Source organism: Ascaphus truei, chromosome 1 (genome assembly GCF_040206685.1).
Source record: "Ascaphus truei isolate aAscTru1 chromosome 1, aAscTru1.hap1, whole genome shotgun sequence".
NCBI classification, from domain to species: domain Eukaryota; kingdom Metazoa; phylum Chordata; class Amphibia; order Anura; family Ascaphidae; genus Ascaphus; species Ascaphus truei.
Window position 1 is genome coordinate 502748114 of NC_134483.1, and position 24849 is coordinate 502772962.

Consider the following 24849-nt stretch of genomic DNA (forward strand, 5'->3'; position numbering starts at 1 on the left):
TTCCTTACAGCGCCTCCACCTATGTAGGATTCTAGGAGTGTAGAATGTACTCCACACAGGACCCACATATATTAACCACATACACCAAAGGTATATATAACTCAGGTTTACTATATGCAGATAACATCACACAACATGCATCAACCTCAATGTCACCTTGTGACACTACTTCCCAGGGGTGATAACCCCACACCGTGTCCACAGTCCCCAATGTCATCCACTCCCACTTAGGAGTATATACCCCGGGCCCACCACCGTGTACCCCCACACCGTGTCCACAGTATACCCTTGTCCCGTGGTCAGCGCTGCCACTATGTGTGAGTACTGTGTTGGTGCAATTATAACGATACCTGCCCAGTGCGACGGCACCTGGGCTTTAAAAGATCTTCACAAAGAGTCCGCCAATCTCCTGCATGACGTCCTGGTTTCCCCCAGTGTGGGGATCCATCAGGGGCAATCCCACCCTGGAGATAGTCCTGCTCTCTCAATGGAGTAGGCCTGAGCCCAAGCCTCTTTGCGGGAAGCGCAGCGTCCGCTGTGTCCTTAACTGCCAATATCACTAATGGGGCAGGATCCCTAACCTAGGGCCTGTCCCTGAAGCACAACAAGCTATAGTGGTGACTCAGGACCTCACTGGGGCCTAGGGGGCTGCTGGCCTAATGCAGCGGGTCACAGACCCCTGCACTCACTTCCCACCCCTAGCTCTTCCTGGTCTTGACTAGCTAGCATGGGCTGAGCGTGCGAAATGTATCTATCTCCTAGAGCAGGGAGATACTGCAGCCCTATTGGCTCCCTGGCGTCAGGTGGGGCGCTCCTGAGGCTCATGGGACTTGTAGTCCCTGCTATAGCCTCCTTGCGATTGGCTGCCCTTCCATGCACATGTACTGCGAATGCGCAAACTAACAGGGGCCTCCCGTCGCATCTTTAACCTGCGCATGCGCATGGAATGAACATGGCGACACCCTGTGCTGTCGGGCCGCCGCGGAGCCTCCGGAGCGCTCCCTGCTCGGCCCCCACCCTCCAGAAACTCCGGCGGGTCTGCCGCTTGGCTCCGGCAGCACTCACCATCGCTCCCGGCAGCGGAGGTAACGAGGGGGGGGGGGGGTCACAGAGCGCAAAGGAGCCCAGGGCTACATGTAAATAAAGGCAAAGAACATTCAACTATTGTTTAATCCCTGTAAACTTAATGTTTGCAGTTTTTTATATCCACTTGGATTTGCATCCGTCACGATTGCGCCGTGAACAGGTTAAGTTGTGTAAATAATACAGCAACCAAGGGGTTAACTTTCATTTTAAAAGAACAGTTTTTCCCATGTCTCCTGTGGGGGTAACCTTGCTCGTCATGGCATCTATATTAGTAGTCCAATAAAAAGGAGGAAGGGCAATGGGCACTTCAGTATATGTGCTCCCACCTACTGTATGCAAATTTTTACATGGGCTGGTGGGACGCATGTAGGGTATTTGTTGAAGAATTGAGTCAACACTAAAAATATGTCGATCTATGGGCCAGATGCATAGACAACATTATTGTAATATTGAAAGAACTAAAATATCAGTTCCTTTTGTTCTATTCGGGAAATGAATTGACTACAATGATCATAATCTAAGAGTCACTGCACAAATTGACTCACAAGAAATTTCCTTTTTGGATCTAAAAATACAAAAAGGGGAAGGAGGTTGTTTACAAACAACAATACACAGTAAACAACAACTTATCCTACTAGCATTTTGAGAGCACAAAGTCATCATCCTCCATCTCAAATTTGAGGGATACCCATGGGGCAGTTTCTGTCACAGCGTAGGAACTGCACAGGTAATCAATATGAAACAGAGCTTTAAAGAGACGGATACAGCAAGACTAACATCAAAAGGGCCTGCTGCAGAACAAAATCATTGTGATCAATTCCTACAGGATAAAACTAAATCTATTAGTGAACAGAAAATAGTTTGAGTTATAAGCACTTACAATAAAGAATTAAGACAGATTTGCGACATTTTAAATAGACACTGATATGTTCTTCTAGAAGATGCTGAACTACGATGTCCTCAAAGCAACGTCAACAATGGTAACTAAAAGATCTAAAAACGTATATAAAAAAAAAGATCTAAAAAATATATTCTAGACGAGTCATTTAGAAATACCAAGAAAAAGCATATGGTTGACCAATATCAGAGGATCGTATAAATGCGATAACTGCAAAGCATGTGAGTACATGATCCTAAAGAAGAAATTCAGTCATTGGAATAACTAAAAGATTATGACATAAAACAGTTGATAAACTGTAAAGCTCAAGGAGTCCTATCTACAGTATGTGAAAATACACATGCAACAAGCAATATGTACGGGAAACACATCGACAGTTATGCTGTAGACTCCTCGAGCATATAGGTACACTCAAATACAAAATGGGGACACCATTCTCATGACATATTATTGTTCTCAAAATGGTAATTTAAAGGACATTAATTTTTTTTTAATTCAACATTAAAAAATTCTGCCTAACTATGCGGAGAGGTGATTTGGACCATGAGCTACTTAGATGTGGATTTTCAAGTCAATATAAAAACGGCAAACTTTAGGTGTGCAAAGTTTCAATGAAAGTTTTATGTTCTCTCCCTTTATTTAAACCTTAAAAATAATTGAAGTATGTATAATTATGAAGTGTATACATAACATAAAAGAAAATTAATATAATGGAATATGTGTCATTTTACTTACCTGTATTTAGCTGTATATACACACTAATAATTACATTACACCATCTAAGACTATTTGTAATAAACCAGAAATAAATTCTACTACTCTGGTTTAAGATGGTTATAATTCATAAGAGAGCAACAATTCAGCAACTCATAAAAAAAGGTATGATTATTAATTTTTGTTGATAAAGATTTCTCAATCCGTATACTGTTATGTACTGTATGCACGTGAAAACAACTATACATTTCGGCTCTGTGGAAACGAAGAAAGTTGGGACTTTAAACATAAATGCAATGTCAAAACCATATAAAAGACTTTCATACGTTCAATTTTGACAAGAATAATAATAAAGAAAAACATAATTATTGACACAATTTTTATCACGTTAAAATGTTGAACAGTACATAGGTATATGCACATAATATACATAATATTCATTTTCAAAGGTAGCATTTATTACAATACTGTATATACATGTTAGATTATAAATGGTACAATAGGTTTTTCCTTTGGAAGTATTGTGATTTTAGTGTATTTTAATTATAGGCATGTGTATCATCAGTAATACGGAAGCTAAGGTGTTAGGCATCAATTTATCTCTATGGGAACAGATACTCTACAGTATAATGTAGCAGAAACTAATTTCCGAGATCCACCAAGCTAAGGAAGAAGCATTTTTGTTCCAATCTCGGGTCGGGTTTCAGTGACATCAGTCACTATGATGTCATTAGTATTGACTTCAGTGTTTCAAGTAGGTAAATCACACACAGAAAGGCACCTGCAGATAATAGTTAGAACACCAACGAGCACATGCAGAGCTCAGTCAGTATTAGAAATGGGCAAATGGGGATCCTCAGCGGATCGTCCGGTTCCTTTGGTCCGCGGATTTCAGCGGATCAATCTCAAAAATGGCGATTTGCGTTTTGTGGTTTCTTTATTATTATTACCAATACACTCCGTTGATTCTGCAAACCCATGGACGGATTTGTAGAATCCAATCCGTGGATTCCGCAATTCGTTGATGGATTCTTAAAAATAAGCCAGTGGATTGTATTCTACAAATCCATCCATGGGTTGTATCCAATGGCAGATTTTGATGAATCCATGTAGATTGAAACCATCCAAATCCATTTGCAGATTTTTACGCCGCAAAACGGATTTTGGGGTAACATTAGCCAAAATCCGGGAAACGGATTTGGGCAGATTCGCCCATCTCTAGTTAGTATTAGCCTGGACTTACATCAACAGATATCATACAGAATTATTTGTAACATTTAGTTTTTGTAGTGTAGTGGGTAGATTGTAGTGTTGGGGTTAGGAGATTAGCATTGATATTATTTTACACCTTGTTACTTTTCTTTATTATCATTATCAGTCCCATCACTATAGCTTTCCATCACCGCTTTATTACCTCAAGTATTTTTCACAAAAACTTACATTTCCATTATTACAATTTATTTGTGGATAGTGGATAATATTCTCAGCTCTCTAATAATATTGTATTGTAATGTATGTCTTTATTTGTATAGCGCCATGAAGATGAAAGTGTAAACAATAGAAATAGCAATGCAATTATTGAATTCATAGATTAAATATATTTTTTTTTTCTTACAGGGATATCAAACCTGATAATATCTTGCTAGATGAACATGGTAAGTAGCACAGTACAAAGTTCTTGTTTTGTTTAATCAATATCAATGATTATCATTGCTACTGTACAGTACATGCAGTGCACTAGCAATGTTGTATCATTTTTTTAATGCTGTGTCTTTGTTTTAATAGCACTGTACCTGTTTCCGGTCTGAACCCTTTATTCTAAAGAGCTTTTATGTAATTAATTAATTTTATGTCATTAATTAATTACATTTTACCAATAGACATAAGTAAATATTTATTAACGTTTAAAAATGATCAAGGGTTAATGAACAAGTTTGAGGCAGTGTCTTTATGTTTGTGAAGCACCTGGTAATTAGAGATGGGCAAATCAGCTCAAATCAGTTTCCCAGAATTCCGCTGATGTTACGGCCAAAATCCGTTTCCTTGTGTAAAATCCGCAAATGGATTTGGGCGGTTTTAATCCATGCGGATTTATTTTTAAAAAACGCCATTGGATACAACCCATTGACGGATTAGTAGAATCCAACCCACAGATTCAGAAATCCGTTGGCCGATTGCTGAATCCACTTTTTGGGTTCTAAAAATCCGTCCACGGGTTGCAGAATCCACGGAGTGTATAGGTAATAATAATAATAATAAATCCGCAAATGCAAATCGCCCTTTTTGAAATTGATCCGCTGAACTCCGCGGACCAAAGGAATCGGCCGATTTGTTGAGGATCCAAATTCGCCCAAAAAATATTTGTCCATCTGTACTAGTGATGATACAATCACATATTGTCATGGCGAGTTACATACTGTAATAATAGCAATCTTTGTGTGAGAAGTGTAACAAGCAACACTGTAAAATCCTTTAAATTGTCTCTGTCAGTCTTTAAGTGCTTCATCAAGTTGCCGCTCACTGGAGCTTTAGCTTTTATTAATGTCTCATAGCAAATTAGGAAGCTTCTTGTTGATACAAGTGATCATCACGGCATCTGCAAACTGTGGAAAAAATAAACCTGCTGGAAATCTGCTAATGTGTTGTTGTGATCCATTTACTTTCTTCTATACTATTTCACTTTTCTGTCTTGCACTATTCCAGTAAATTCTAGAAAAGCTATTTACAATGGACTCCTCGTGATGTGGAATCAGAGAGAGAGTTGTAAATTGTTTATATATTGAGTAAAAGTAGCCATAGTAAAAAAGCATAATCTGTATTGTGGTTCTAGATATGCATGTTAATTATTCTAGGAAATTACTACAATTCCTGTAAATGTATTGGATGTATCTCAGTAGTACAATTAGTTGTTAATAGGGCGACCATATTTCAAACCCCCAAAGAGAGCATGGAAAGGTGTACAAGGTAGTGTATAGAGCCATTTTATGAATAAGGCTTGTTATGTGTTTCCAAACAAATGAGACACACGTAAACCCTAAGGCACAAATTAATTTTTGTACACACTTAGTGACACTCGCATATACGCACCTAGGGGCCTATTCAATAAACTCTAAGTGCATTTCTGGATTTGCATCTCATCATATTCATTAATGCTTTATCACATGGCATAGGAAATAGAAAACCACTGCTCGACCTTAATATTCCACATACATAAGTGTTGTATATTCTAAGTGGTGCACAGGAAATAGAAACACTCTATATATAGGATGGTCCAAGAACAACCACAGAAAAGAAATCCCATAGATTTGCACTCAACTTAAAATTATATCTGAGTAGATAGAAACAAATTTCCAAACCATATAGGATACCAGAAGGTTTTTAAAATACAAAACAAAAAATCTTTTATTAAATACTAATTAACTCTTCTAATGAAAATACATAAAACATATATTTATAAATTTAACTTATATATAAAATCACCTAAAAGGTGCTCTAATGAAGGTGACAATGGAGTATGCCAGCGTGCAATATGGTATGGTAGATAGCGCATATGGGTGCCTAAAATAGGTACACTCTCTTATATGAATAGATGTTATAATCATACAATAATAAAGCTCAATAGTATGCGTCTATTTGTATCACCAACAGCTGATGGTTTGCATGTCCGCGCGGGCAGGCTTTAATATGCCTCCCGTGCTGAGTCTTGACAAACAAGGTAAACAGGCTTTAATAAGCCCAAAATACCCATAGAGCGTCACCACATGCTCTGCAATAATGATCCCATGTTATGTGCTCCTCGCAATAGAATCTAATCAAATCATTGCCTAAATTGTGCACAGTTAGTGTGGTGCGCATTGAAACCCAATTGTGTTATACAACCAGTCAGCTGCAGGGTCACTGGCATTCACTCGCGCTCCGTCTCAAACTCCAGAACAGCAACCGGCTGACGTCATTAGTTAGCGCGTCGCCTACACCCCCTGCAGCTGACTGGTTGTATAACACGATTGGGTTTCAATGCGCACCACACTAACTGTGCACATGGAGCAGCTCCGAGTGCAGGTGCTATTGAAAAACTATATACAAAAAGATGAGGACCTGCTTCAAGGCAATCATTCTACAAATATATATAGATTGCTTATGTATAATCCATAACTCTTAGGACAGAAACACTAGTGCAGTCCAGTATGGAGACTACAGGAATCTTGTCATAATCAATAGCATAAACTTAATGCCTGCTGGCTAGGGTGCTTCTTTGTGTGTGTGTGTGTGTGTGTGTGTGTGTGTGTGTGTGTGTGTGTGTGTGTGTGTGTGTGTGTGTGTGTGTGTGTGTGTGTGTGTGTGTGTGTGTGTGTGTGTGTGTGTGTGTGTGTATATATTTTATTTTTTGGGGGGGGGCATGATGATATCATCAAATTACATCTACATCTCTATTCAGTAAGCAGAGAAATCAATAACATGTATTCAATAATGGGTAACAATATTAACACTTTCCAGCCAACACCTAGAAAAATAGAGCATAGGAAGAAATAATTTGATAGCAGAAAAGAACCATTTGGTCCACCTAGCCTGCCCATTTTCCAATCTGATGTAAAACCTTAGACCCTATTTGATCCTTGGTTATCTTTCATTTTTAGGATAGCCGCAAGTCTATTCCAATCATTTTTTAATTCCCTTACTGTATTAGCCCCTACCACCTCGGTTGGGACGCTTTTTCACAAATACACCACCCCTTTGCCTGCCACCCTCCAGTTCCAGAGAATGAACTCTTGTTCTAGCACTTCTTTCTCTGAAATATAATTCCCTAAGGTACCTTGTTGAACCCCTTTGATATATTAAAAAGGTTTAATCAAATTCCCCTTTATCTTCTCTCCTGCAAGCTATATATCCTTTAGTCTTCCCCGATATATTTTATAATTTAGTCCAGGCATTATTTTAGTAGCCCTTCTTTGCACAATACTTAATATATTTATGTCCTTCTGGAAATGGGGTCTTAAGAACTGAACGTAGTACTCTAGACAAGGTCTTACCAATGACATACTGTAGAGTAGCATCACTATATCCCTGTTGCCATTTGCCTCCAAACTGGTAAAATGTCTCGTATTCTCCCGTATGATTAACTTTTTTTAATTTCCATGCCCTCCTGAACCCTTTACAATTTGGCATTCATACAGCTAACTCAACAGAGACTGTGCTCATTAAAGTATCCATGATCTACATGAAACTAAATCCCATGGTCTTTTTCTACTAATCCTGCTCGATTTCTCTGATGCCTTTGATACTGTTGATCACCCTCTTCTGCTTGATATTCTAAACTCCCTTGGTATCCACAACAAAGCTCTATCCTGGTTCTTATCATACCTCCCATCGCACATTTAAAGTCTCTGTTGCTTACATGTCTTCGTCTTCTGTTGATCTGTCTGTAGGTGTACCTGTGGGCTCTGTTCTGGGACCTCTCCTTTTCTCTCTCCACACACTATCACTGGTGACCTCATCAACTTTTTTGGCCTTACATATCATCTCTATGGAGATATATCTATTCACCCCTACCCTCACACCTGCAATCCAGTCCCAAGCCTCGGGTTTCCTCCTTGCTATATCCTTGTGGATGGCACTCTGCTGCCTTAAACTTAATAAAGTATGGCTAAAACTCAGCTCCTCATAATTCTTCCTAAACCTGGTCCAATATACAATTTTTCCATCATTGTAAATGGTTCCACAATCCATCATGTCGCCAAAGCACGTTGCCTAGGAGTGACATTTGAATCCTCCTTTTCCTTCTCCGTTCACATTCAGGGCATGGCTAAAACTTGTCGCTTCCTCCCCTGTATTATTGCCAAAATCCACTCTTTCCTCTGTCATGCTACTCTAAGCTAAACCTCTCCCATCTGGATTATTGAAACATACTGCTAACAGGCATCTGTGCCTCACAACTTTTTCCTTTGCAATCTATCCAAATTTCTGCTACTAGAATAATTTCACTTTCTCCCAAAACAGTCAATGCAAATCTCTTCCTTAAATCCCTCTTCCTGGCTTCCATTCAAGTTTTGGTTCAGTCACAAAAGTTCTTGTGCTTACCATTTAGGCTCTCCACTCACCTGCTCCTCCATACATATCATCTTTGATCTCTCACTATGCCCCTGCTTGTCTCCAGTGTTCCACCCACAACAGTCTCCTTTCCTCCCCTTTAATCTTTACTGCTCTTTCTCACCTTAAACCCTTTTCCCTCACTGTCCCTTACCACTCAGTATACACCAAGCACCTTCCCTCCCCACCTTTTAAGACACACCTTAAAACTCAGCTCTTAAATGCAGGGCTCCAATAGCCTAGACTCATGGCTACTATCCCACATGCACAGTCACACCTACCAATATCTGCCATCTACTGATCTTATTCCCTCACCTGCTGTCTCTATAAGTGTCCCATCATATCACTTAGATTGTAAGCTTTTTGGGTAGGAATTTCCTTTCCTATTGTCTGAACTTATTTGTTGCACTTTACTGTAATTCCTTGTCTTCTGTCTCTCTTGTAAAGCGCTAAGTACAGCAGTGGGTGCTATATAAATAAGGATATACATAGAATACATACATACCTCTCTCTTTTTGCTGAGAATACCTATCCCTGTACACCATAGCATTGTGTTGACTTTACCCACTGCTTTGTTACATTCCTTTTCCATTTTGAAGTCAGCTGAAATAATAACTCCAAGGTCCCCAAGACATTATAGTGTCATTAATCGTGCATTCTGCCTTTGAATTTTGTGTCCCAAGTGCACAATTTTGCCGTTCTTGAAATTAAATTGTAGTTGGCTTCATTATTAAAATCATTAACATCATAAAAATGAAGCACTGAGAATCTTCTCACAGTCCTTCAGGGTTCAATGCTCCCAATTCATGAATTTAAACTGAACCAAGTTTCACTAATCTCTTACTCAAGTTGCTTTTTTCTATGCAAGGTCCAACCTTAATAGTATAAGCGCTTCCCAGACTATTTAAAAATTTGCATTTATAGATACAATTAACAATTATTAATATTACTCAAATGGTTTAATATAGACAATAGTAGCAGGTATATAAAATCAATAATGTTTTTTAAATTGTAAATGACTTATTCCCCCCGCCCATCCCCCCAAATTGCTATATTTGACAAACATTTTACTGAGCAAATACATTCACTTGTCTATGAAATGAAGTGGTGTGACAGCCATGGAATTTTATTTATTCTGAAAAGTCGGAAATTCTGATGATTGTAAAATACCAAAATTTCCCTGATTCCAATTAAGGAAATAATTATTCAAATCAACACTTTTATGCCATTTTGCCCATTACACTCTTTATGGATCATATTGGTATCAATAGTTACTATATCAGTTTTGCATATTATTTGGTACTTGCTATAATATTGTTACTCATGGCTGAGACAAAACTAAAACATGACACATTTAATATACTGAGATGAATATTAACATCTAGAGTATTAATATCTTTTTCGCATGATGTGAAAGGGACAGTCCCACATAGCATGTAGAAAAATATAATTAAATAAATGACCAGTATAAGATTCAGTCACCAAAAACTAACACAAGCTAAGTGATAAATTAGTGCAAACAAAAAAAGCGCTAAGATAAACAAATTGTTAGTTTCAATAATAAGCAACTTAAAGTCCTGTTAAAATGTCCTGTGAAAATGTCCAAATAGCTGCCTAAAAAGTCCCACTGGGTGTCTTGCAACCAGTTAGAATGTGCAAACAAAACAGACCTCTCTGGAGCGTAGGACAATATATACCACAGATGGTCTTGTGTGGAATATATGAAGAAAAACTTGGATCCTTTGGAACAATGTGTACCTCAAGAAATGGGAGACAAAAACATAATACGCACTACCATAGTGCATTAAACAGGGACAAATCACTGATATAAACCAGGTATACTGGCAAAGGTAGAAAATGTAATAGTCCATATGGAATGATAATTGTAGATTACACTCTACTAAAAATTGTACATTAATATATACAAATATAATGTATGTGCACCCAAAGGTAACACAACATTAAAATAAGATTGCACTATGGTAGTGCGTATTATGTTTTTGTCTCCCATTTCTTGAGGTACACATTGTTCCAAAAGGATCCAAGTTTTTCTTCAGATATTCCACACAAGACCATCTGTGGTATATATTGAGCTAAGCACCAGAGGGTCTGTTTTGTTTGCATACCCTAAACTAACAGTTTTACTTATTAAGGAGATGAGGAGACATGGCTGTGGGAGAAAGTGACATTATTCTAGCTGTTGGGAGGCATGGGAACCCATTAGTAGAAAATGAGTAGTCAAGATGGGAAAGAATAAGGTCATGCATTAGGTTTCAGCAGTGAAAGAAAAAAGTTAGATCTCACCAATTCACTGAGGAAAAGCAATAAATGTTAACCAGAGTATGACTAAATGGAGAGGAAGTGAGGAGTCAAATGTAACACATAAGCAATGTGCTTTGGTGACAGAATAGATTGTGGAACAGATTGGAGAAGTGTGGGAAGAACTAATGGGAAAAATAAAATAAGAGGATGGTCGGAGAGTGGAAGGGGGAGATAGAAAAATCAGAAAAGGTAGCGCTTTTAGTAAAGACGAGTCTAAATAGTGACGTCATTATGGGTTCAAGTCAGTCCATTGGTGAAGGCCAAAGGAGGAGGTTAGAGAGTGAATACAATACTCAGGAGAGTGAGGTATCAGTGTGACAGTTGCAGTCCCTCAGTAAGAGAGTGGGTGAGTCAGGGGACAGAAAGATGGACACTTTGGCAAAAGTTTGTGACTCTAGCTAAAGTCACGTGAATTTTACCATAAATAAGAGCTGTGGGGAAATTTGACAGTTCTCACAAGCCTTATAACAGGTGACACTGAGGCATGTTGTTCAGAATCCTAGTCCTTACTGTCATTGTGCACAGATGGTAAGCAAGATCCCTATGCTGACCGCCGATGCTGTGGTGGGAACGGTACAGTACTCCGCATCACCTGTGCTACAAACAGTGCAGTTCCTCTCCCATTATCTTATGTTATTGATATGATTACAGACATCACGCTGGGGGTAACTGATGCCAGACAATTACAAGCAATTTGTCTCCAAACGATCCCCCTTGAGCCAGTAGACTCCCAATTCTAACACCAACTGGCAAATTATGTTTTTGTATGACACATGATTTTAAGAACATATTTAGTTGCTATAGATAAGCAACTTTTGGTGAATATTGCTGATTTCACAACATTTGTGTGAGCTGCGAATGTAGGATATTGACCTGGTTCGCAAACTTGTGCGACAGTTTTGCAAACCTCTAGTAATCAAGTACTTTATTAAAAAATAAGGAGCTGAGATCTGGACATGCTTCTGTGCAGGTCAATAGGAATTTACGTGAGACACTATCACAATTTAATAATGAATTGCCTTTCAATGCTGAATAATCTTAAGACTCCAGCATAAAGAAATGTGTATTGTTAGAGATGTTCCTCTTTTCATTTAATTTCTCAATATTAAAATTAAAAAAATCAATGTACATATTTTTTTTATTTTAGGTCATGTTCACATTACGGACTTTAACATAGCCACAATTGTAAAAGGATCAGAAAAGGCATCATCAATGGCTGGAACAAAACCTTACATGGGTAAGTGTTTTTTTATTATTATTATTATTATTGTAAATCCTATTATGTATTTATTGTACTGTACATCATTTATTTAGCTTTTCACAGCAGAATAATTAGTGTTAGAAATTCCAGGAAACATTCAAGAAACAGTGTGCAATATCAGTGAATGTTAAATACTTTTTAGATGAAGATAGCTGCATTAAAGAACACACGAATAGCAACACTCTGACCCCTAACACATACAATTTATCAAAGATAAAGTCTATAAAACATTAATATTGCCCTGTGCAGGTGCTCTATTTTCTCTTTGCATCCCACAGTTCGACAAGCTGCTGTAAGTAGCTATGAAGCCTTCCCTTGATAACTTTGTTGGCAGCATGCGATCCTGCAGCACATACATTCATTTTCTTTATTTCCAGCCCTGATAGATACCATATGTCACATTTGGCTGTCTGGGAGTCCTTTATCAGAGTTAAATGCATTTGGCCTATTGTCAAAAAATGGTCAGATGGTGAAGGTTCAAGTGTGTACTCATCTGACACGGTACAGTGAGGCACCACTCACTATATCCAGGTACCCTCTCTGTGTTTATTCGTTCCATTATACCTAGGCTGACCATACGTACTGTTTTAAAAAGGACAGTACCTTTTTTTCATATTTCCCGACCATTCCATCATTTTAATATAAATGTCAATTTTGTCCCGTTTTTAATAAACTATATATAGTTTTTAATTTTTGGTAAAAAACTGAACGCGGGTTGTTTATTTCTCATAAGGCTAATAAATTTCTCTATGCTAATAAATGTGTACAGTAAAACCACTAGTGTGACGAAAGAGGAAGTTCCATTTACTATATCCAATCAGGGCCAGGCTGCGAACGCGTTCCCGCTGCTTAGTACAATCGGAGTCCCACATTGTACTCACATCGTTGTTTCCTTAGCGTTGGCGGCTGGCAAACTGATCCCCCACCACTGAACCTACTAGAACTCCATTATGCTTCTGACTCAATAAAGTAAATGCACTGTAGTGGGGTGTGGGGATGCATATGTCGGTGACGGTGGCCTCACTCAGATGCGGCGGTGTCTGTTCTGCTGTAACGTTAGTTTTTGTTTTGCCTGTATGCTAACCGGTGGCTTTGTTATTCGTTGTCGGTGGTTTAAACCATATTTGTAAGTCTTATTTTTTCAAGCTTAAAGTCTACCCTTGCAATGCCAAAGACAAAGAGGCGAAACTGCAGTTTTAATGACGATCTCCAGAAGGAATTCAAATTTATTAAACCGGACAAACTGTGTAGTGATGGAACAAAAGTGGAATGCCAACATTGTAATGTCCATTTTTCCATTGCTCATGGAGGTAGAAGTGACATCAACCAACATCTACGTAGCCAGAAACATATGGATACTGAAAAGACTCTGCTTCAGTTAATAACATCAGTTCGTTTTTGAGACAAGATGGTGATAGTGAAAGCGATAAAATTGCAGCAAGTGAAGCTCTTTTTGCTTATCATACTGTGCATCATTGCCAAAATTTTCGCGCAAATGATTGCTTGTCGACATTCAGCACGTATCAAATCAGAAACAATAATTACCAACGTTGTATCACCATACATATTGGGCAAAGTAATAGAGGATTTGAATAAAACAAAAAGCATTACAGTCAGTAATGCATCAAACAAAAAAGACATCAAACTTTTTTTCCAATCTTTGTGCGGTACTTTTTGCCAAATTGTTGTGTTCAAGACAAAATTATAGACTTTGTTTCCTTACCTGGTGAAACATCCGAATTACAGTGTGCTATGTTGAAGGAAGTAATTGACAAATTTGCTTACAAAACAAAATTGTTGCTTTGTGTGCAGATATCAGGAACATCCATTTTAGTGGTTGCAATAGACTTGGCAAATATAATGTGCGGCGAAAACTTGAAACTGAACTGAACAGGCCGATTATCAGTATTGGTTGTGGGGCACACATTATACACTATTGTCTGCAGTGTGTTGTCGACTGTTTACCAATTGATATTGAATGTTTTGCAGTGAAAGTATACAAATACTTCCATATATATACAGTTAGAGTTGAAGAACTGAAAAACTTTTGTGACTTTGCAGGAAACAATTACGCTACATTGTTAGAGCATGGAAATACAAGATTTTTGTCCTTGGGTCCATCAATTGACAGAATTTTAAGCATGTTTGATGGGCTTAGTTCTTATTTTCTTTCTCAAGAAAAATGCCCTGGTATGTTGCGAAAATGGTTTGAAAATCCCTGTTTGAAATTGTGGTTGTCATTTGCAAGAGATCAAGTGTCTACGTTCCAAACATACATTAGTTTAATTGAAGAAGATTATATTTCAGCTATAGAAGTAGCCATAAACATTGAAAATCTTGTAAACAATTTAGAGTCCAGAAAAAGTGACGTGTTTGTAACTATTGATGTCAAAAAACAACTGAAAATGTTAGTAGATTCAAGAGAAATTAATGAGGCCAAGTTTTTTGAGGTAGTTGAGAATTTCTATGAAACCAGCTTAGAATATATCAACAAGTGGAAGTGCAGTGTAGGAAACACTGAGAAGTTCAAGTGGGTGCCACTAAGGAAGACACCTGAATGGAAAGAAATACAGGACAGCCTGAATGAGGAACTCATCACACACACAGAAACAGAAGAAACTTGTGTATTCGATCAGTGGACCCTCATGAAATCTACAATTGTGAGGCAGTTGGATACATGGAATAAAGAAAACATTTCTGTATCTGATAGATGGGTAAAGATTTTTTCAGAAATGAGCGAAAAACGCCTAGACTTTCAAGACTTCTGTAATATTGTAGAGTTTATTCTTTGTCTTCCAGGAAGTACAGCACGTGTCAAGAGAATATTTTCTGTTATGAACAGTATGTGGTCAAAGGAGAAATCTAGATTGTGTTGAGACAATGAGGGCTATGTTAGTTGTAAAACAAAATTGTGTCATGGAGTGTGAGAAGTTTTATGATAAGGTGTTGAAAGACTGAAATTTGCTGCGTAAGATTACTTCATCGGAAAAATATTCATGGTACAATCGTGGTAAAATACAGTCCCCCTCTATGTCTACCTAAATTTTTGTATGAGTTCTGTCACTGAAGAATAATTGTTAGCTCAATATATTCATGTAATAAAACTTTTGTTATCGTCTTACTTTTCATGAATACGGAATATTACATAACACCGTCCCGTTTTTGCCATCCCAATGTCCCGTTTTTGTTTCAAGGAAATATGGTCAGCCTAATTATACCCCCTACATCATCTCTTATCTCCTATTCCTTGACTCTACATCTCCATAACAGGTCAGAGCTCTGCTACTTATACAATTGTAGCACTCTTTCCCTAACCCGGTGGGAGATATGGCGGCTACTGTGTGTGTGGTGCGTTACCTGTGGCTCATAGGAGGCCTGAGCTTCCACTGCTTGGAGCCTGGAATGTGCCTGAGCCATCTGGTGATAGCGCCTCCACCTGTGCGGGTTCCTACTCTGTTGGATAACCCCGCCACAGGACCCAATACAATGATACACACTGATAAGAATAACAGTTTACTGTATGCATAAGAGAAAGGACAACACTATAACATCCCTACCAACTAGGCCACGCATGGCCGTAACCCCACAGTGCCCTCCAACTCGGTGTCCACACCTGATAGGATATCCCCCAAAGTACTGAGGGGCCTTTGGGCACTTAATCACCCAATATGTGAGACAGCGCTGCCCACAACAAACGTGTGTAAAGTTGGTGCACTTGTTGATATCTGCCGGGTACTCCAGCACCCGGTAGCGCCGACTGTAGACAAAGGGGCCGTCCGGTCCCACGCCATCGTCGTCAGCGACGAGTCCACCCCCACTTTGGGTGGTGTCCAGCAGGAATGTCCCACCTTTATAATCTCTCTCTCAGTGCGTGGTGATCTGTTCCCCTTTCTACTGGGCCTGTCCCTGCAGCAACCACAAGCTGAGGGAAGTCGGGGCCTTGCTGATGTCTAAGGCCTAGTGCATTGGTCACAGATGTCCTGCACACACACCCTACCCTCTGCTTGTCCCAGCTCTAACTGGTGTGGACGCAGACATGCCAAAAGTATCTATTCTCGGGATCAGGGAATCCTGGCAGCCCTATTGGACGGAGCGCGCCATGTGGTGTACAGTACCTCCCAGTGGCTTCTGGGGGTTGTAGTCCTTGTGGAGCCCTCTCTTTAATGGCCGCCGGACTATGGAGAGACACTGTGCATGTGCGGAACGTACTGCGCATGCACGTACATTTAAAGATTGCGGCGCCCTGCATAGAGGAGCAGCCGGGAGCCTCCGGCGACTCGGTCGCCGCTTCATAATCCCCACCACCCCCTCCGCCTTGCTCCTGCAGCCTCCGACAGCAACGGACGCTCCCCGACTGCAATGGAGGTAAGCGGAGGAAGCGGGGACCCAAGGGGGAAACTGGCCACAAAATTAATATAAAATATATACTTTTTTCTGTTCTCCTTGAGCTGATATTCATTTTTTTCTTCTACTTTAAACTCATCTGAGACAGAAAAATAAATTAAGATTAAAACAAATAGACAACTAGGGTATATCAGAAATGTGTTGACAGAGTAACAGCAGATGGAAAACAAAAAGGTTGGTGGAAGAATGGTGGTGCATGCAATTTGTATATATTCTCTGCAAAATATCTCAAATCTTAAGTGTAAATGATTACCTTTTTTTAGCACTTTTAATATTGGCAATTAAATATTAATAGCAATATCATAACTTTAAACTTCTACTGTGTTATTTTCTTGAATCTTAACAAGCTAACTCCCTACAAATTGTGCAGTGTACACTGCTTTAATAAAGTTTTGTCACAATTGAAGATACATAACCTATGGTTTTTACTGGGAATTAAAATCATGTGCAGAACCCATAGTAAGTGATATCCTCCCTGGAGAGTACCTGGGCTTGGCTGGGCTGGCAAACTCGGGTTTACACTTTTTTTAAAAATGAATGAGTCTGCCACTTAATTAGGAGTCAAGATGCAGAGGATTATTTAAGGTACTATACAGCCACAGTAAATACACAAACAAGTCCCACTCAATATCTTAGTAGAACACTACTCAGTAATCTACAAAAACAAGGTGGCAGACAGCACTGCACTGATACGTTAATATTGAACAAAAACCTGTTCGGTGCATTGAAATAATGGGCATTCCCTAGAAGTCCTAGAATAATAAGAATCAATAGACTAGAATCCCAGCTCTCCCAGGTAGTACTGGGAATCCATTCTTTTGATTGTTAATACTCAGTAATTTCATCCAATATCTCAAGAAAAAAACACCAATTTACTGTCTGACTACAATAATGAGATTTTCTATTGTCACATACCCCAAATCGGCCTTAGTGCTGCTAGGATAAACTATTGGTCCCAGTAGCTGACTGCCTTAATTTTATGGGCCGATGATCTTCACCACTTCTCATCCTTTTGGACCTCTTGGCTGCTTTTGACACAGTTGACCATAGCCACCTTTCACATAGCATGCAAACTATTGCAGGGATATCTGACCAAGCCCTCAGCTGGTCTGTCTCCACCTTAAGCAGAAGAACCCAAAGAGTATGCATGAATGGGCTTTTGTATCTGCTTTTGCCTTATTCCAATCAATAATAATGCCTGTTATTTCTAACACTATGCTTTTAATGTGGCATTAACCTCAGTTAATGATCAATATCCCATTACTTTCTTTATTGATTATGGCATTACCATTAAATTGTGTAACAGTCTTAATAATTATTGGCCTTAGACTCCTCCACCTACAAAGACCCAATAGGGGCAAATTAAGTACAAGAAATACTATTGGCACTTTCAACTCCACATTTTATGATAGTAATGTGCACTACATTTTTTGCAACTTTTTTTTTTTAATTGACATATTGGCTTAAATCCTTCACTTACAATATTCTCTTAATCCAGTTTATGTGTAAAAAGTTGATGCCTCTAAAAATAGGTTATAACGAAATTCTAACTTTGCCCGAAACTTTATCTGCATGAAGGTTGAGACATAGTACTGTGCTTCTTACATTGTTACATAGAAGTTTGAGGTTGATCGGTCCTTTTGAATATTTTTATTGTATTGTATTGTGTGTCTTTATTTATATAGCGGCATTAATGTACATAGCGCTTCACAGTAGTAATACATGTGGTAATCAAATAAATAACAAATAATATAAATAACAGATCATGGGAATAAGTGCTTTAGACATTAAAGTAACATTAAGGAAGAGGAGTCCCTGCCCCGAGGAGCTTGCAGTCTAATTGGTAGGTAAGGAGAACATTCAGAGACAGTAGGAGGGAGTTCTGGTAAGTGCATCTGTTTCATTGTTATTAATTTGGCATTCCCCTCCAATAAATATTATTTTTATGGTTACCCTATGGTTGCTTTGGTTCATGGTATAAAAGTTTCTGATTAGTCCTGACAGAATTCACATTACCTAGAATAGAGAGGGAGTCATACTTGCCCTGAAAGGTCTTGGTGCTAAAGGGGTTGTACATTCATTTTAAATGTACAATTGTTTTCTTAATTTTCCCATTTTCCCTAAAAAAGTGAGTGTCGCTTAACACAATCAATCACCTGACCCCCTCTCGCTTCTGTGTCCCTCACACACGTGACATATGTCAAGGTTAAAAAAAAAACATACTGTACTTTATATCCATCGAGTGTAACCTATGTCAGATGTTACTAAGATACTTATTCTATATTTATTCCAGAGGAAGGCAAACAAAAACTCCAGTGAAACATTAGACAATTATGCCTTATAAGGCAAAAACAAATTCAATTTTCTCTCTGGATAATCATCCTTCCTATGTTAACCTATTTGGTATATTCCTGTGTATCTTTTCTTTCTTAATAGATGTCTAAGCATACAGTATATCTTTTATATCTGCCATCATTGTCTCCGTCAGTGGCAAAATCCACATTTTAACTGCCCTTCCTGTACATTTCCTTTGCTGCTGGTCAAATCTCCTTTCCTTCCATCTAAAGGGATTACCATGTTCTGTTCTTGGGTTTAAAAGTTCCCTGTATTGACCTTGAATATATTTGTAAATATTGCTATTTTTATAATGTTAACAAGCCTAATTTTTAATAGCCTTTTTCTCACACAGCCCTTTCATCCCCTTCACTAATCTGGTTGTTCTTCCCTGCACTCTTTCTAGTTCATTAATGTCCATTTTAGGAGCTGTGCCAAAACTGTACTCTATATTCAAGGTGTGTTCTTACTAATTAATTCAATACCAAAATTATACTATCTGCCCTTCAATCCACACCTCATTTTATTCTACTAGCCTTTGCAGCTACTACCTGACATTGATCCCTATTGCTAAGCCTGCTGTCTATAAGCACTCATAATTCCTTCTCTATCAAAAATTGACCTATAGTAAGTCCCATTTAGTTAGTATGTACTGTAGCATGATTATTCTTGCTTTCCAGATGCATAACCTTACATTTATATTTATTAAATGTTATCTGCCATTTACGTGCCCAAGCTTACAGTTTATCCAAGTCCTTCTGTAGAGAAATTACTTTTTGCTCTGTTTTACTACCCAACATAATTTAGTGTTGTCAGCAAAGATGGAGACTTTGCTCTCTAGGCCAACCTCAAGGTAATAAGTTAAAAAGCATTGGACCAGGTAACCTTGTGGTACCCCACTGAGAATTTTCCTGAAATCTGGAAAGATTCAATTTATGACACCTCTCTGCGGCCCATTCTTTAACCAGTTTTTAACCTAGGTAAAAATATTTTCATCCAGACCAGTTTCCTTTATTTTGCACACTAACCTCTTTGTAGCAACATATTTAAAGACTAAAGTAGAACCCATCAACTTTATTGGCTTGGTCTAAATTCATACTTACTGTCACTCTTCAAAGAAACAAATAAACTTAGTTTTGCATCACCTATCCTTCATAAATCCATGCTGAATTTTACTTATAATCTTGTTATCCACAATGTTTTCCTGGATATTATCGCATTATAATACTTTTAGTAGCTTTCACACTATTGATGACAGGTGTACGGGTCTGGTTGTGATGTAGCTCCCTTTTAAATATAATAACCACATCTGCTTTACATCAAACTTGTGGTACTAAGCCTGTGGAAATTGACTCCTTGAATATTATATAAAATGGTCTAGCTATTGCTGAACATAGCTCCTTAAGAAACGTTGAGTGCATGCCATCGAGTCGAGGGGCCTTATTTACTGTACCTTAATTTGATCAAGCTGCCTTTGCACTTCTTTCTGTGTTAGGTAGTGTGGAGTGTAACAGAGGGGATCCCTGTAAGATAGTGAGACAGGGAAAAACTGCTTACATAGACTGATACAGCACTGAGGAGGTTAATGCTAAAGCAGGGTGCCTTAATTTACTTCAGCTGCCTCATTAGCAGACATTAAAAACCCTGCAGTAGTGGCTGCATAGATCTCTCTGATCGAGGAAGCTGAGTGCACCTGGACCTCACAAAAGGGACCACGCTGCACAACAGTCAGACCCCCTAAGCCACTGTGGAGGATACCCAGGCCTTGGACTTCCCAACCCCTATACCGGCATGAGGAAGCCGGGGGCCCCTAAAGTAAACCTTACCACACACTGAATTCTGTTTTATTGTTGGTAAGGGGCTTAGCCCTCTGATTCACAGATATGGACTAATCGTCTGATGTTAGTCAGAGTTCCATGCGGAGCTATTGAATTGTAATGTTTGTTTTCTCCTTATATGCTGAACAGAAACAATATTTTAGGTTGTTAACGCTTTAGGCGAAATAAAAGCCTACATTTGTTCTCCAAAAGTAGTCTCGTGTTTTCACTTCTGCACACATCTCCTACATTGAGTTTGTTGCTTTCTCATGTTGTAATATTTTTGCAATTTACTCCTCCTTGGTATATACTGTACGATACAAAGGGATATAATTTGTGTAATACCTCTGCTTTCTCCTTCTCCCCAATAATTTGCCTGCTCATCTCACACTGAAAGAGTCCTATACTCTTTTCTAATTTCTTTTAATTAATGTACTTGAAGAACTTTTGAGGGTTGAACTTACTTTCCATTGGAATGCTTTATTCCTTCCTTCCTCTACTGGTTTATTTAGCCAGAGTGGTTTGGATTTCTTATATGTACTCATGTAACAAAGATTGCACATTTATTTTCCGTATTTTGTCCTGCAAGAACTTCATCCCAGGGTTTTCCTTGCAGATTCTTCCATACTTTACCAAAATCTGCCTTTACAAAATTAAGTATTTATTGAACCAACACAATACTGTTTTTGATCAATTATTTCAAATGAGACAATGTTATGATCTCCGTTTCGAAAATGTTTGTTTTTCACTTTTTGGTATTACTGGGTCCAGTAAAATCCATTTTCAAGTTGGTTCCTCCATTATTTGGGCATGTAATTATCTTTTTATTACATCCCCAAATCTGTTTCCTTTAGCTGTACTGTTAATCTCATTACTCTAGTCAATGTCCAGACAAATAAATAAAAATAGAATGTCTGAGTTAATGCACTTGTGATTACCATTGTGATTACTATTATGGTGCACCAATGCTGTTAGGCAGCTTCCTGGAATCAGTTCCTAGTCATATGGATGCAATTTTTTTTTTAAATATCAGCAGACACTCAAATATCTTCAATTAATATATTTACCTAAATTACATGTTGAGTTGTGGGCCTACGCCTTTCAGTTCAAGTCAGGACTGTCCTCAGGGCTACAGTTCAACGTCCTAACGTCCTAACTAACTTAAATACCATAAATATCCAATCACCATGAACAAACAAGCCATAAAGTCAGAGACCCTCCCTCCTATTTCCAATGTCCCTAGTGTCCATTACATCCGGTACCTTGATGCATTCCACCATACGAATAACTTCCAGGTTGCATTCCACTGTCAGTGTAATTTCCGGGGCAGTTCAAACATACGTATCCCATATTTCTAGAACAGATAAGAATATCAAACACTAACAGATGTTGGGGATGGTAGTACAGAAAAGGCCTCATTTGTATGCACTCAAATCCTTCACTTTAATCGTATAGTAATGAGGGATAAGGCCTATTTTGATATGCGGTAAAATATATATTAATCAGAGTTACGTACTTAATTGTCTAGCAATGAGGGATAATGCCCACTTCAATATGCGGTAGAGTATATTAATCAAAGTTATGTACTATAATGTTCATTGATGAATAGAAAAACAGTGTGAATAGACTAATTACTGTAGATAATTGAAACGGATGTGATACTTAATGTAAATAAATAAAATAATTTTATTTGTATTATTTAAAATAAATAATTTATAATGATAAAAAGTCAGTCCACAAAGCAGTACAGTAGAGTCTGTTCTAGTAGCAATATGTATGTATTGCAAAACAAACTATTATTTATTATTATCTACAAAAGAATGGCTGTAGATGAAAAAATTCCGAACTTTAGAATGACCTAGTCAAAGTCTGGTCCTTAACCCCATTGAAATGTTGTGGTAGGACCTGAAGCGAGCTGTCCATGCAAGGAAGCCCTGAAATGTCACTAAGTTGAAGCAGTTCTGTAAGGAGGAATGGCCCCAAATGCCTCAAAAACAATGAGAGAGACTGACCAGCCGTTACAGGAAACACTTTGTTGAAGTCATTGCTGCTCAAGGGGGCGCCAACAGGTACTGAATCTAAAGGTTCACATACTTTCACACATGGATATTGAATGTTGAATCATTTGTGAATAAATAAATGTTGGAAAGTATCATGTTTTTGTGTCATTTGTTTGATCAGGCTATCTTTATCTATTAGATTAAGATCTAATAGCATTTTATGTTTGAAATATGGGAAATATGTGAAAATCCTAAGAGGTTCACCAACTTTTTCTCACCACTGAATATCTTTATATAGTGCCCACAGTCTATTCAGCGCTTGACAAAAAAGAGTACAGGGAATTATAATACAATAAGTGAAACAAATTCAGACAATAAGAAAGGAAATCCCTGCCAAGGAGAGCTTACAATCTAAGGCTAAGGCCATACAGCCTTCGCCCGCGCGGAGGGTTGCAAAGGCTGTGACATCACCGAGTGAAGCAGGTGTGTTTTCTGTCCATGGTAGAAGCGCCATCCGGGGCGCGCCTGGGGGCGTCACGGAGCTGGTTCGCCTTCATTGGGCGAACCGCTCATGTGAACTGGCTGTCACTCCAAGAAATCAGTTTCAACTGATTTCTCGTGCAACGAGCGGTCTATGTGCGTGATCAATGCCTGTAGGCAATGTGATTGTGCCCATGTCTGTGACAGTATGGACCTGCCTAAGGAGAATGGCAGGGAGTCTTACAGAGACATCAGGTGAAGAAATAAGGGCAGTAGATGGCAGTGCTTGGCCACAATGATTGGCAGGAGTGACTGTTGGTGTGGGACAGTAGCCATGAGTCCAGGCTACTGAAATGCTTCGTTTAAGAGGTGAGTTTTAAGGTAAAGGGTGCTTGGCATATACTGAATGTAAGGGAATAACACAGATAGGGGGCAGTGACGGGAAAAATATTTAAGGCAAGAGAGACCAATATAGTGAAAGAGGCGGTGAGGAGAGAGTTAGGCAAAGTCCATGCTGCCAAAGACCGCGCGGAGGTGTCCACACGTGGCGCATTCACATTGCCTTGAGGCATTGATCACGCCCATAGACCATGTGGGCGACAGCAGGAGGGGGTGCGCATTGCGCGAGGAATCACTTGAAACTGATTTCTCACCATGACGGGCAGGTCATGTGAGCGGTTCGCCAATGAGGACGTCACTGACACGCCCCTAGACCTGCCCCCTGACGGCACGTCTAGTATGTCCGAAAAACGCACCCGCTTCACGCTGGTGACATCATGGGCATGCGCGTGCATGCCTCCACGCGGGCGAAGGCTGTGTGGACTCAGCCTTACGGGTAGAGCACAGGAGACAAGCATAGGCATAACAAGAGAACAAAACTGATATGTACGAAGGAGCAGATGAGTGGAGAGCCTTAAAGGTAAGGAGGAGAACTTTGTAAGTGGTCTTAAATTTGGGAAGCCAGAAGAGGCATTTAAGGAGGAAATGAGCACAGACTGTGTGTACTTCCTCACTGGGAGAAAGTGAAATTATTCTAGCAGCACAATTTTGGATAGATTGTAAAGGAGAAAGTTGTGAGGCACAGAGGCCTGTTAGCAGTATGTTACAAAAATTCAGACGGGGGAGGATAAGGGCATGCATTAGAGTTTTAACAGTAGCATGACAGAGGAAAGGGTAGATCTGAGCAATATTACGGATGAAAAAGCGACACATTTGAGCCATGCTGTGAATGTGAATGGAGAAAGAAAGGGAAGAATCAAATGCTACTGCTGGGCAACGTGCTTTGATGACCAGATAGATGGTAGTACCGATGTAGCCACATGGTTGGTCACGCTGCCATCACGAAATCCGCTGTGGGCACATTTTTAATCCCACGTGCTCATGGAGTCCCAGTAAGGAGACTAATTGCCGATCAGGATTAACACAGCAGGAGTCCCTGCTTCTGAATTG

General features: G+C 39.0%; 1 protein-coding gene across 1 annotated transcript in view; it reads left to right on the forward strand.

Annotated features, from left to right (window-relative positions):
- The window catches only part of STK32B (serine/threonine kinase 32B), a 254262-nt gene that overhangs the window by 144102 nt on the left and 85311 nt on the right, over positions 1–24849 (forward strand). The window contains exons 5-6 of the mRNA XM_075569517.1: positions 4316–4353; positions 12252–12341. Coding sequence (XP_075425632.1) covers positions 4316–4353; positions 12252–12341 — 128 coding nt within the window. The remainder of the gene's footprint in view (positions 1–4315; positions 4354–12251; positions 12342–24849) is intronic.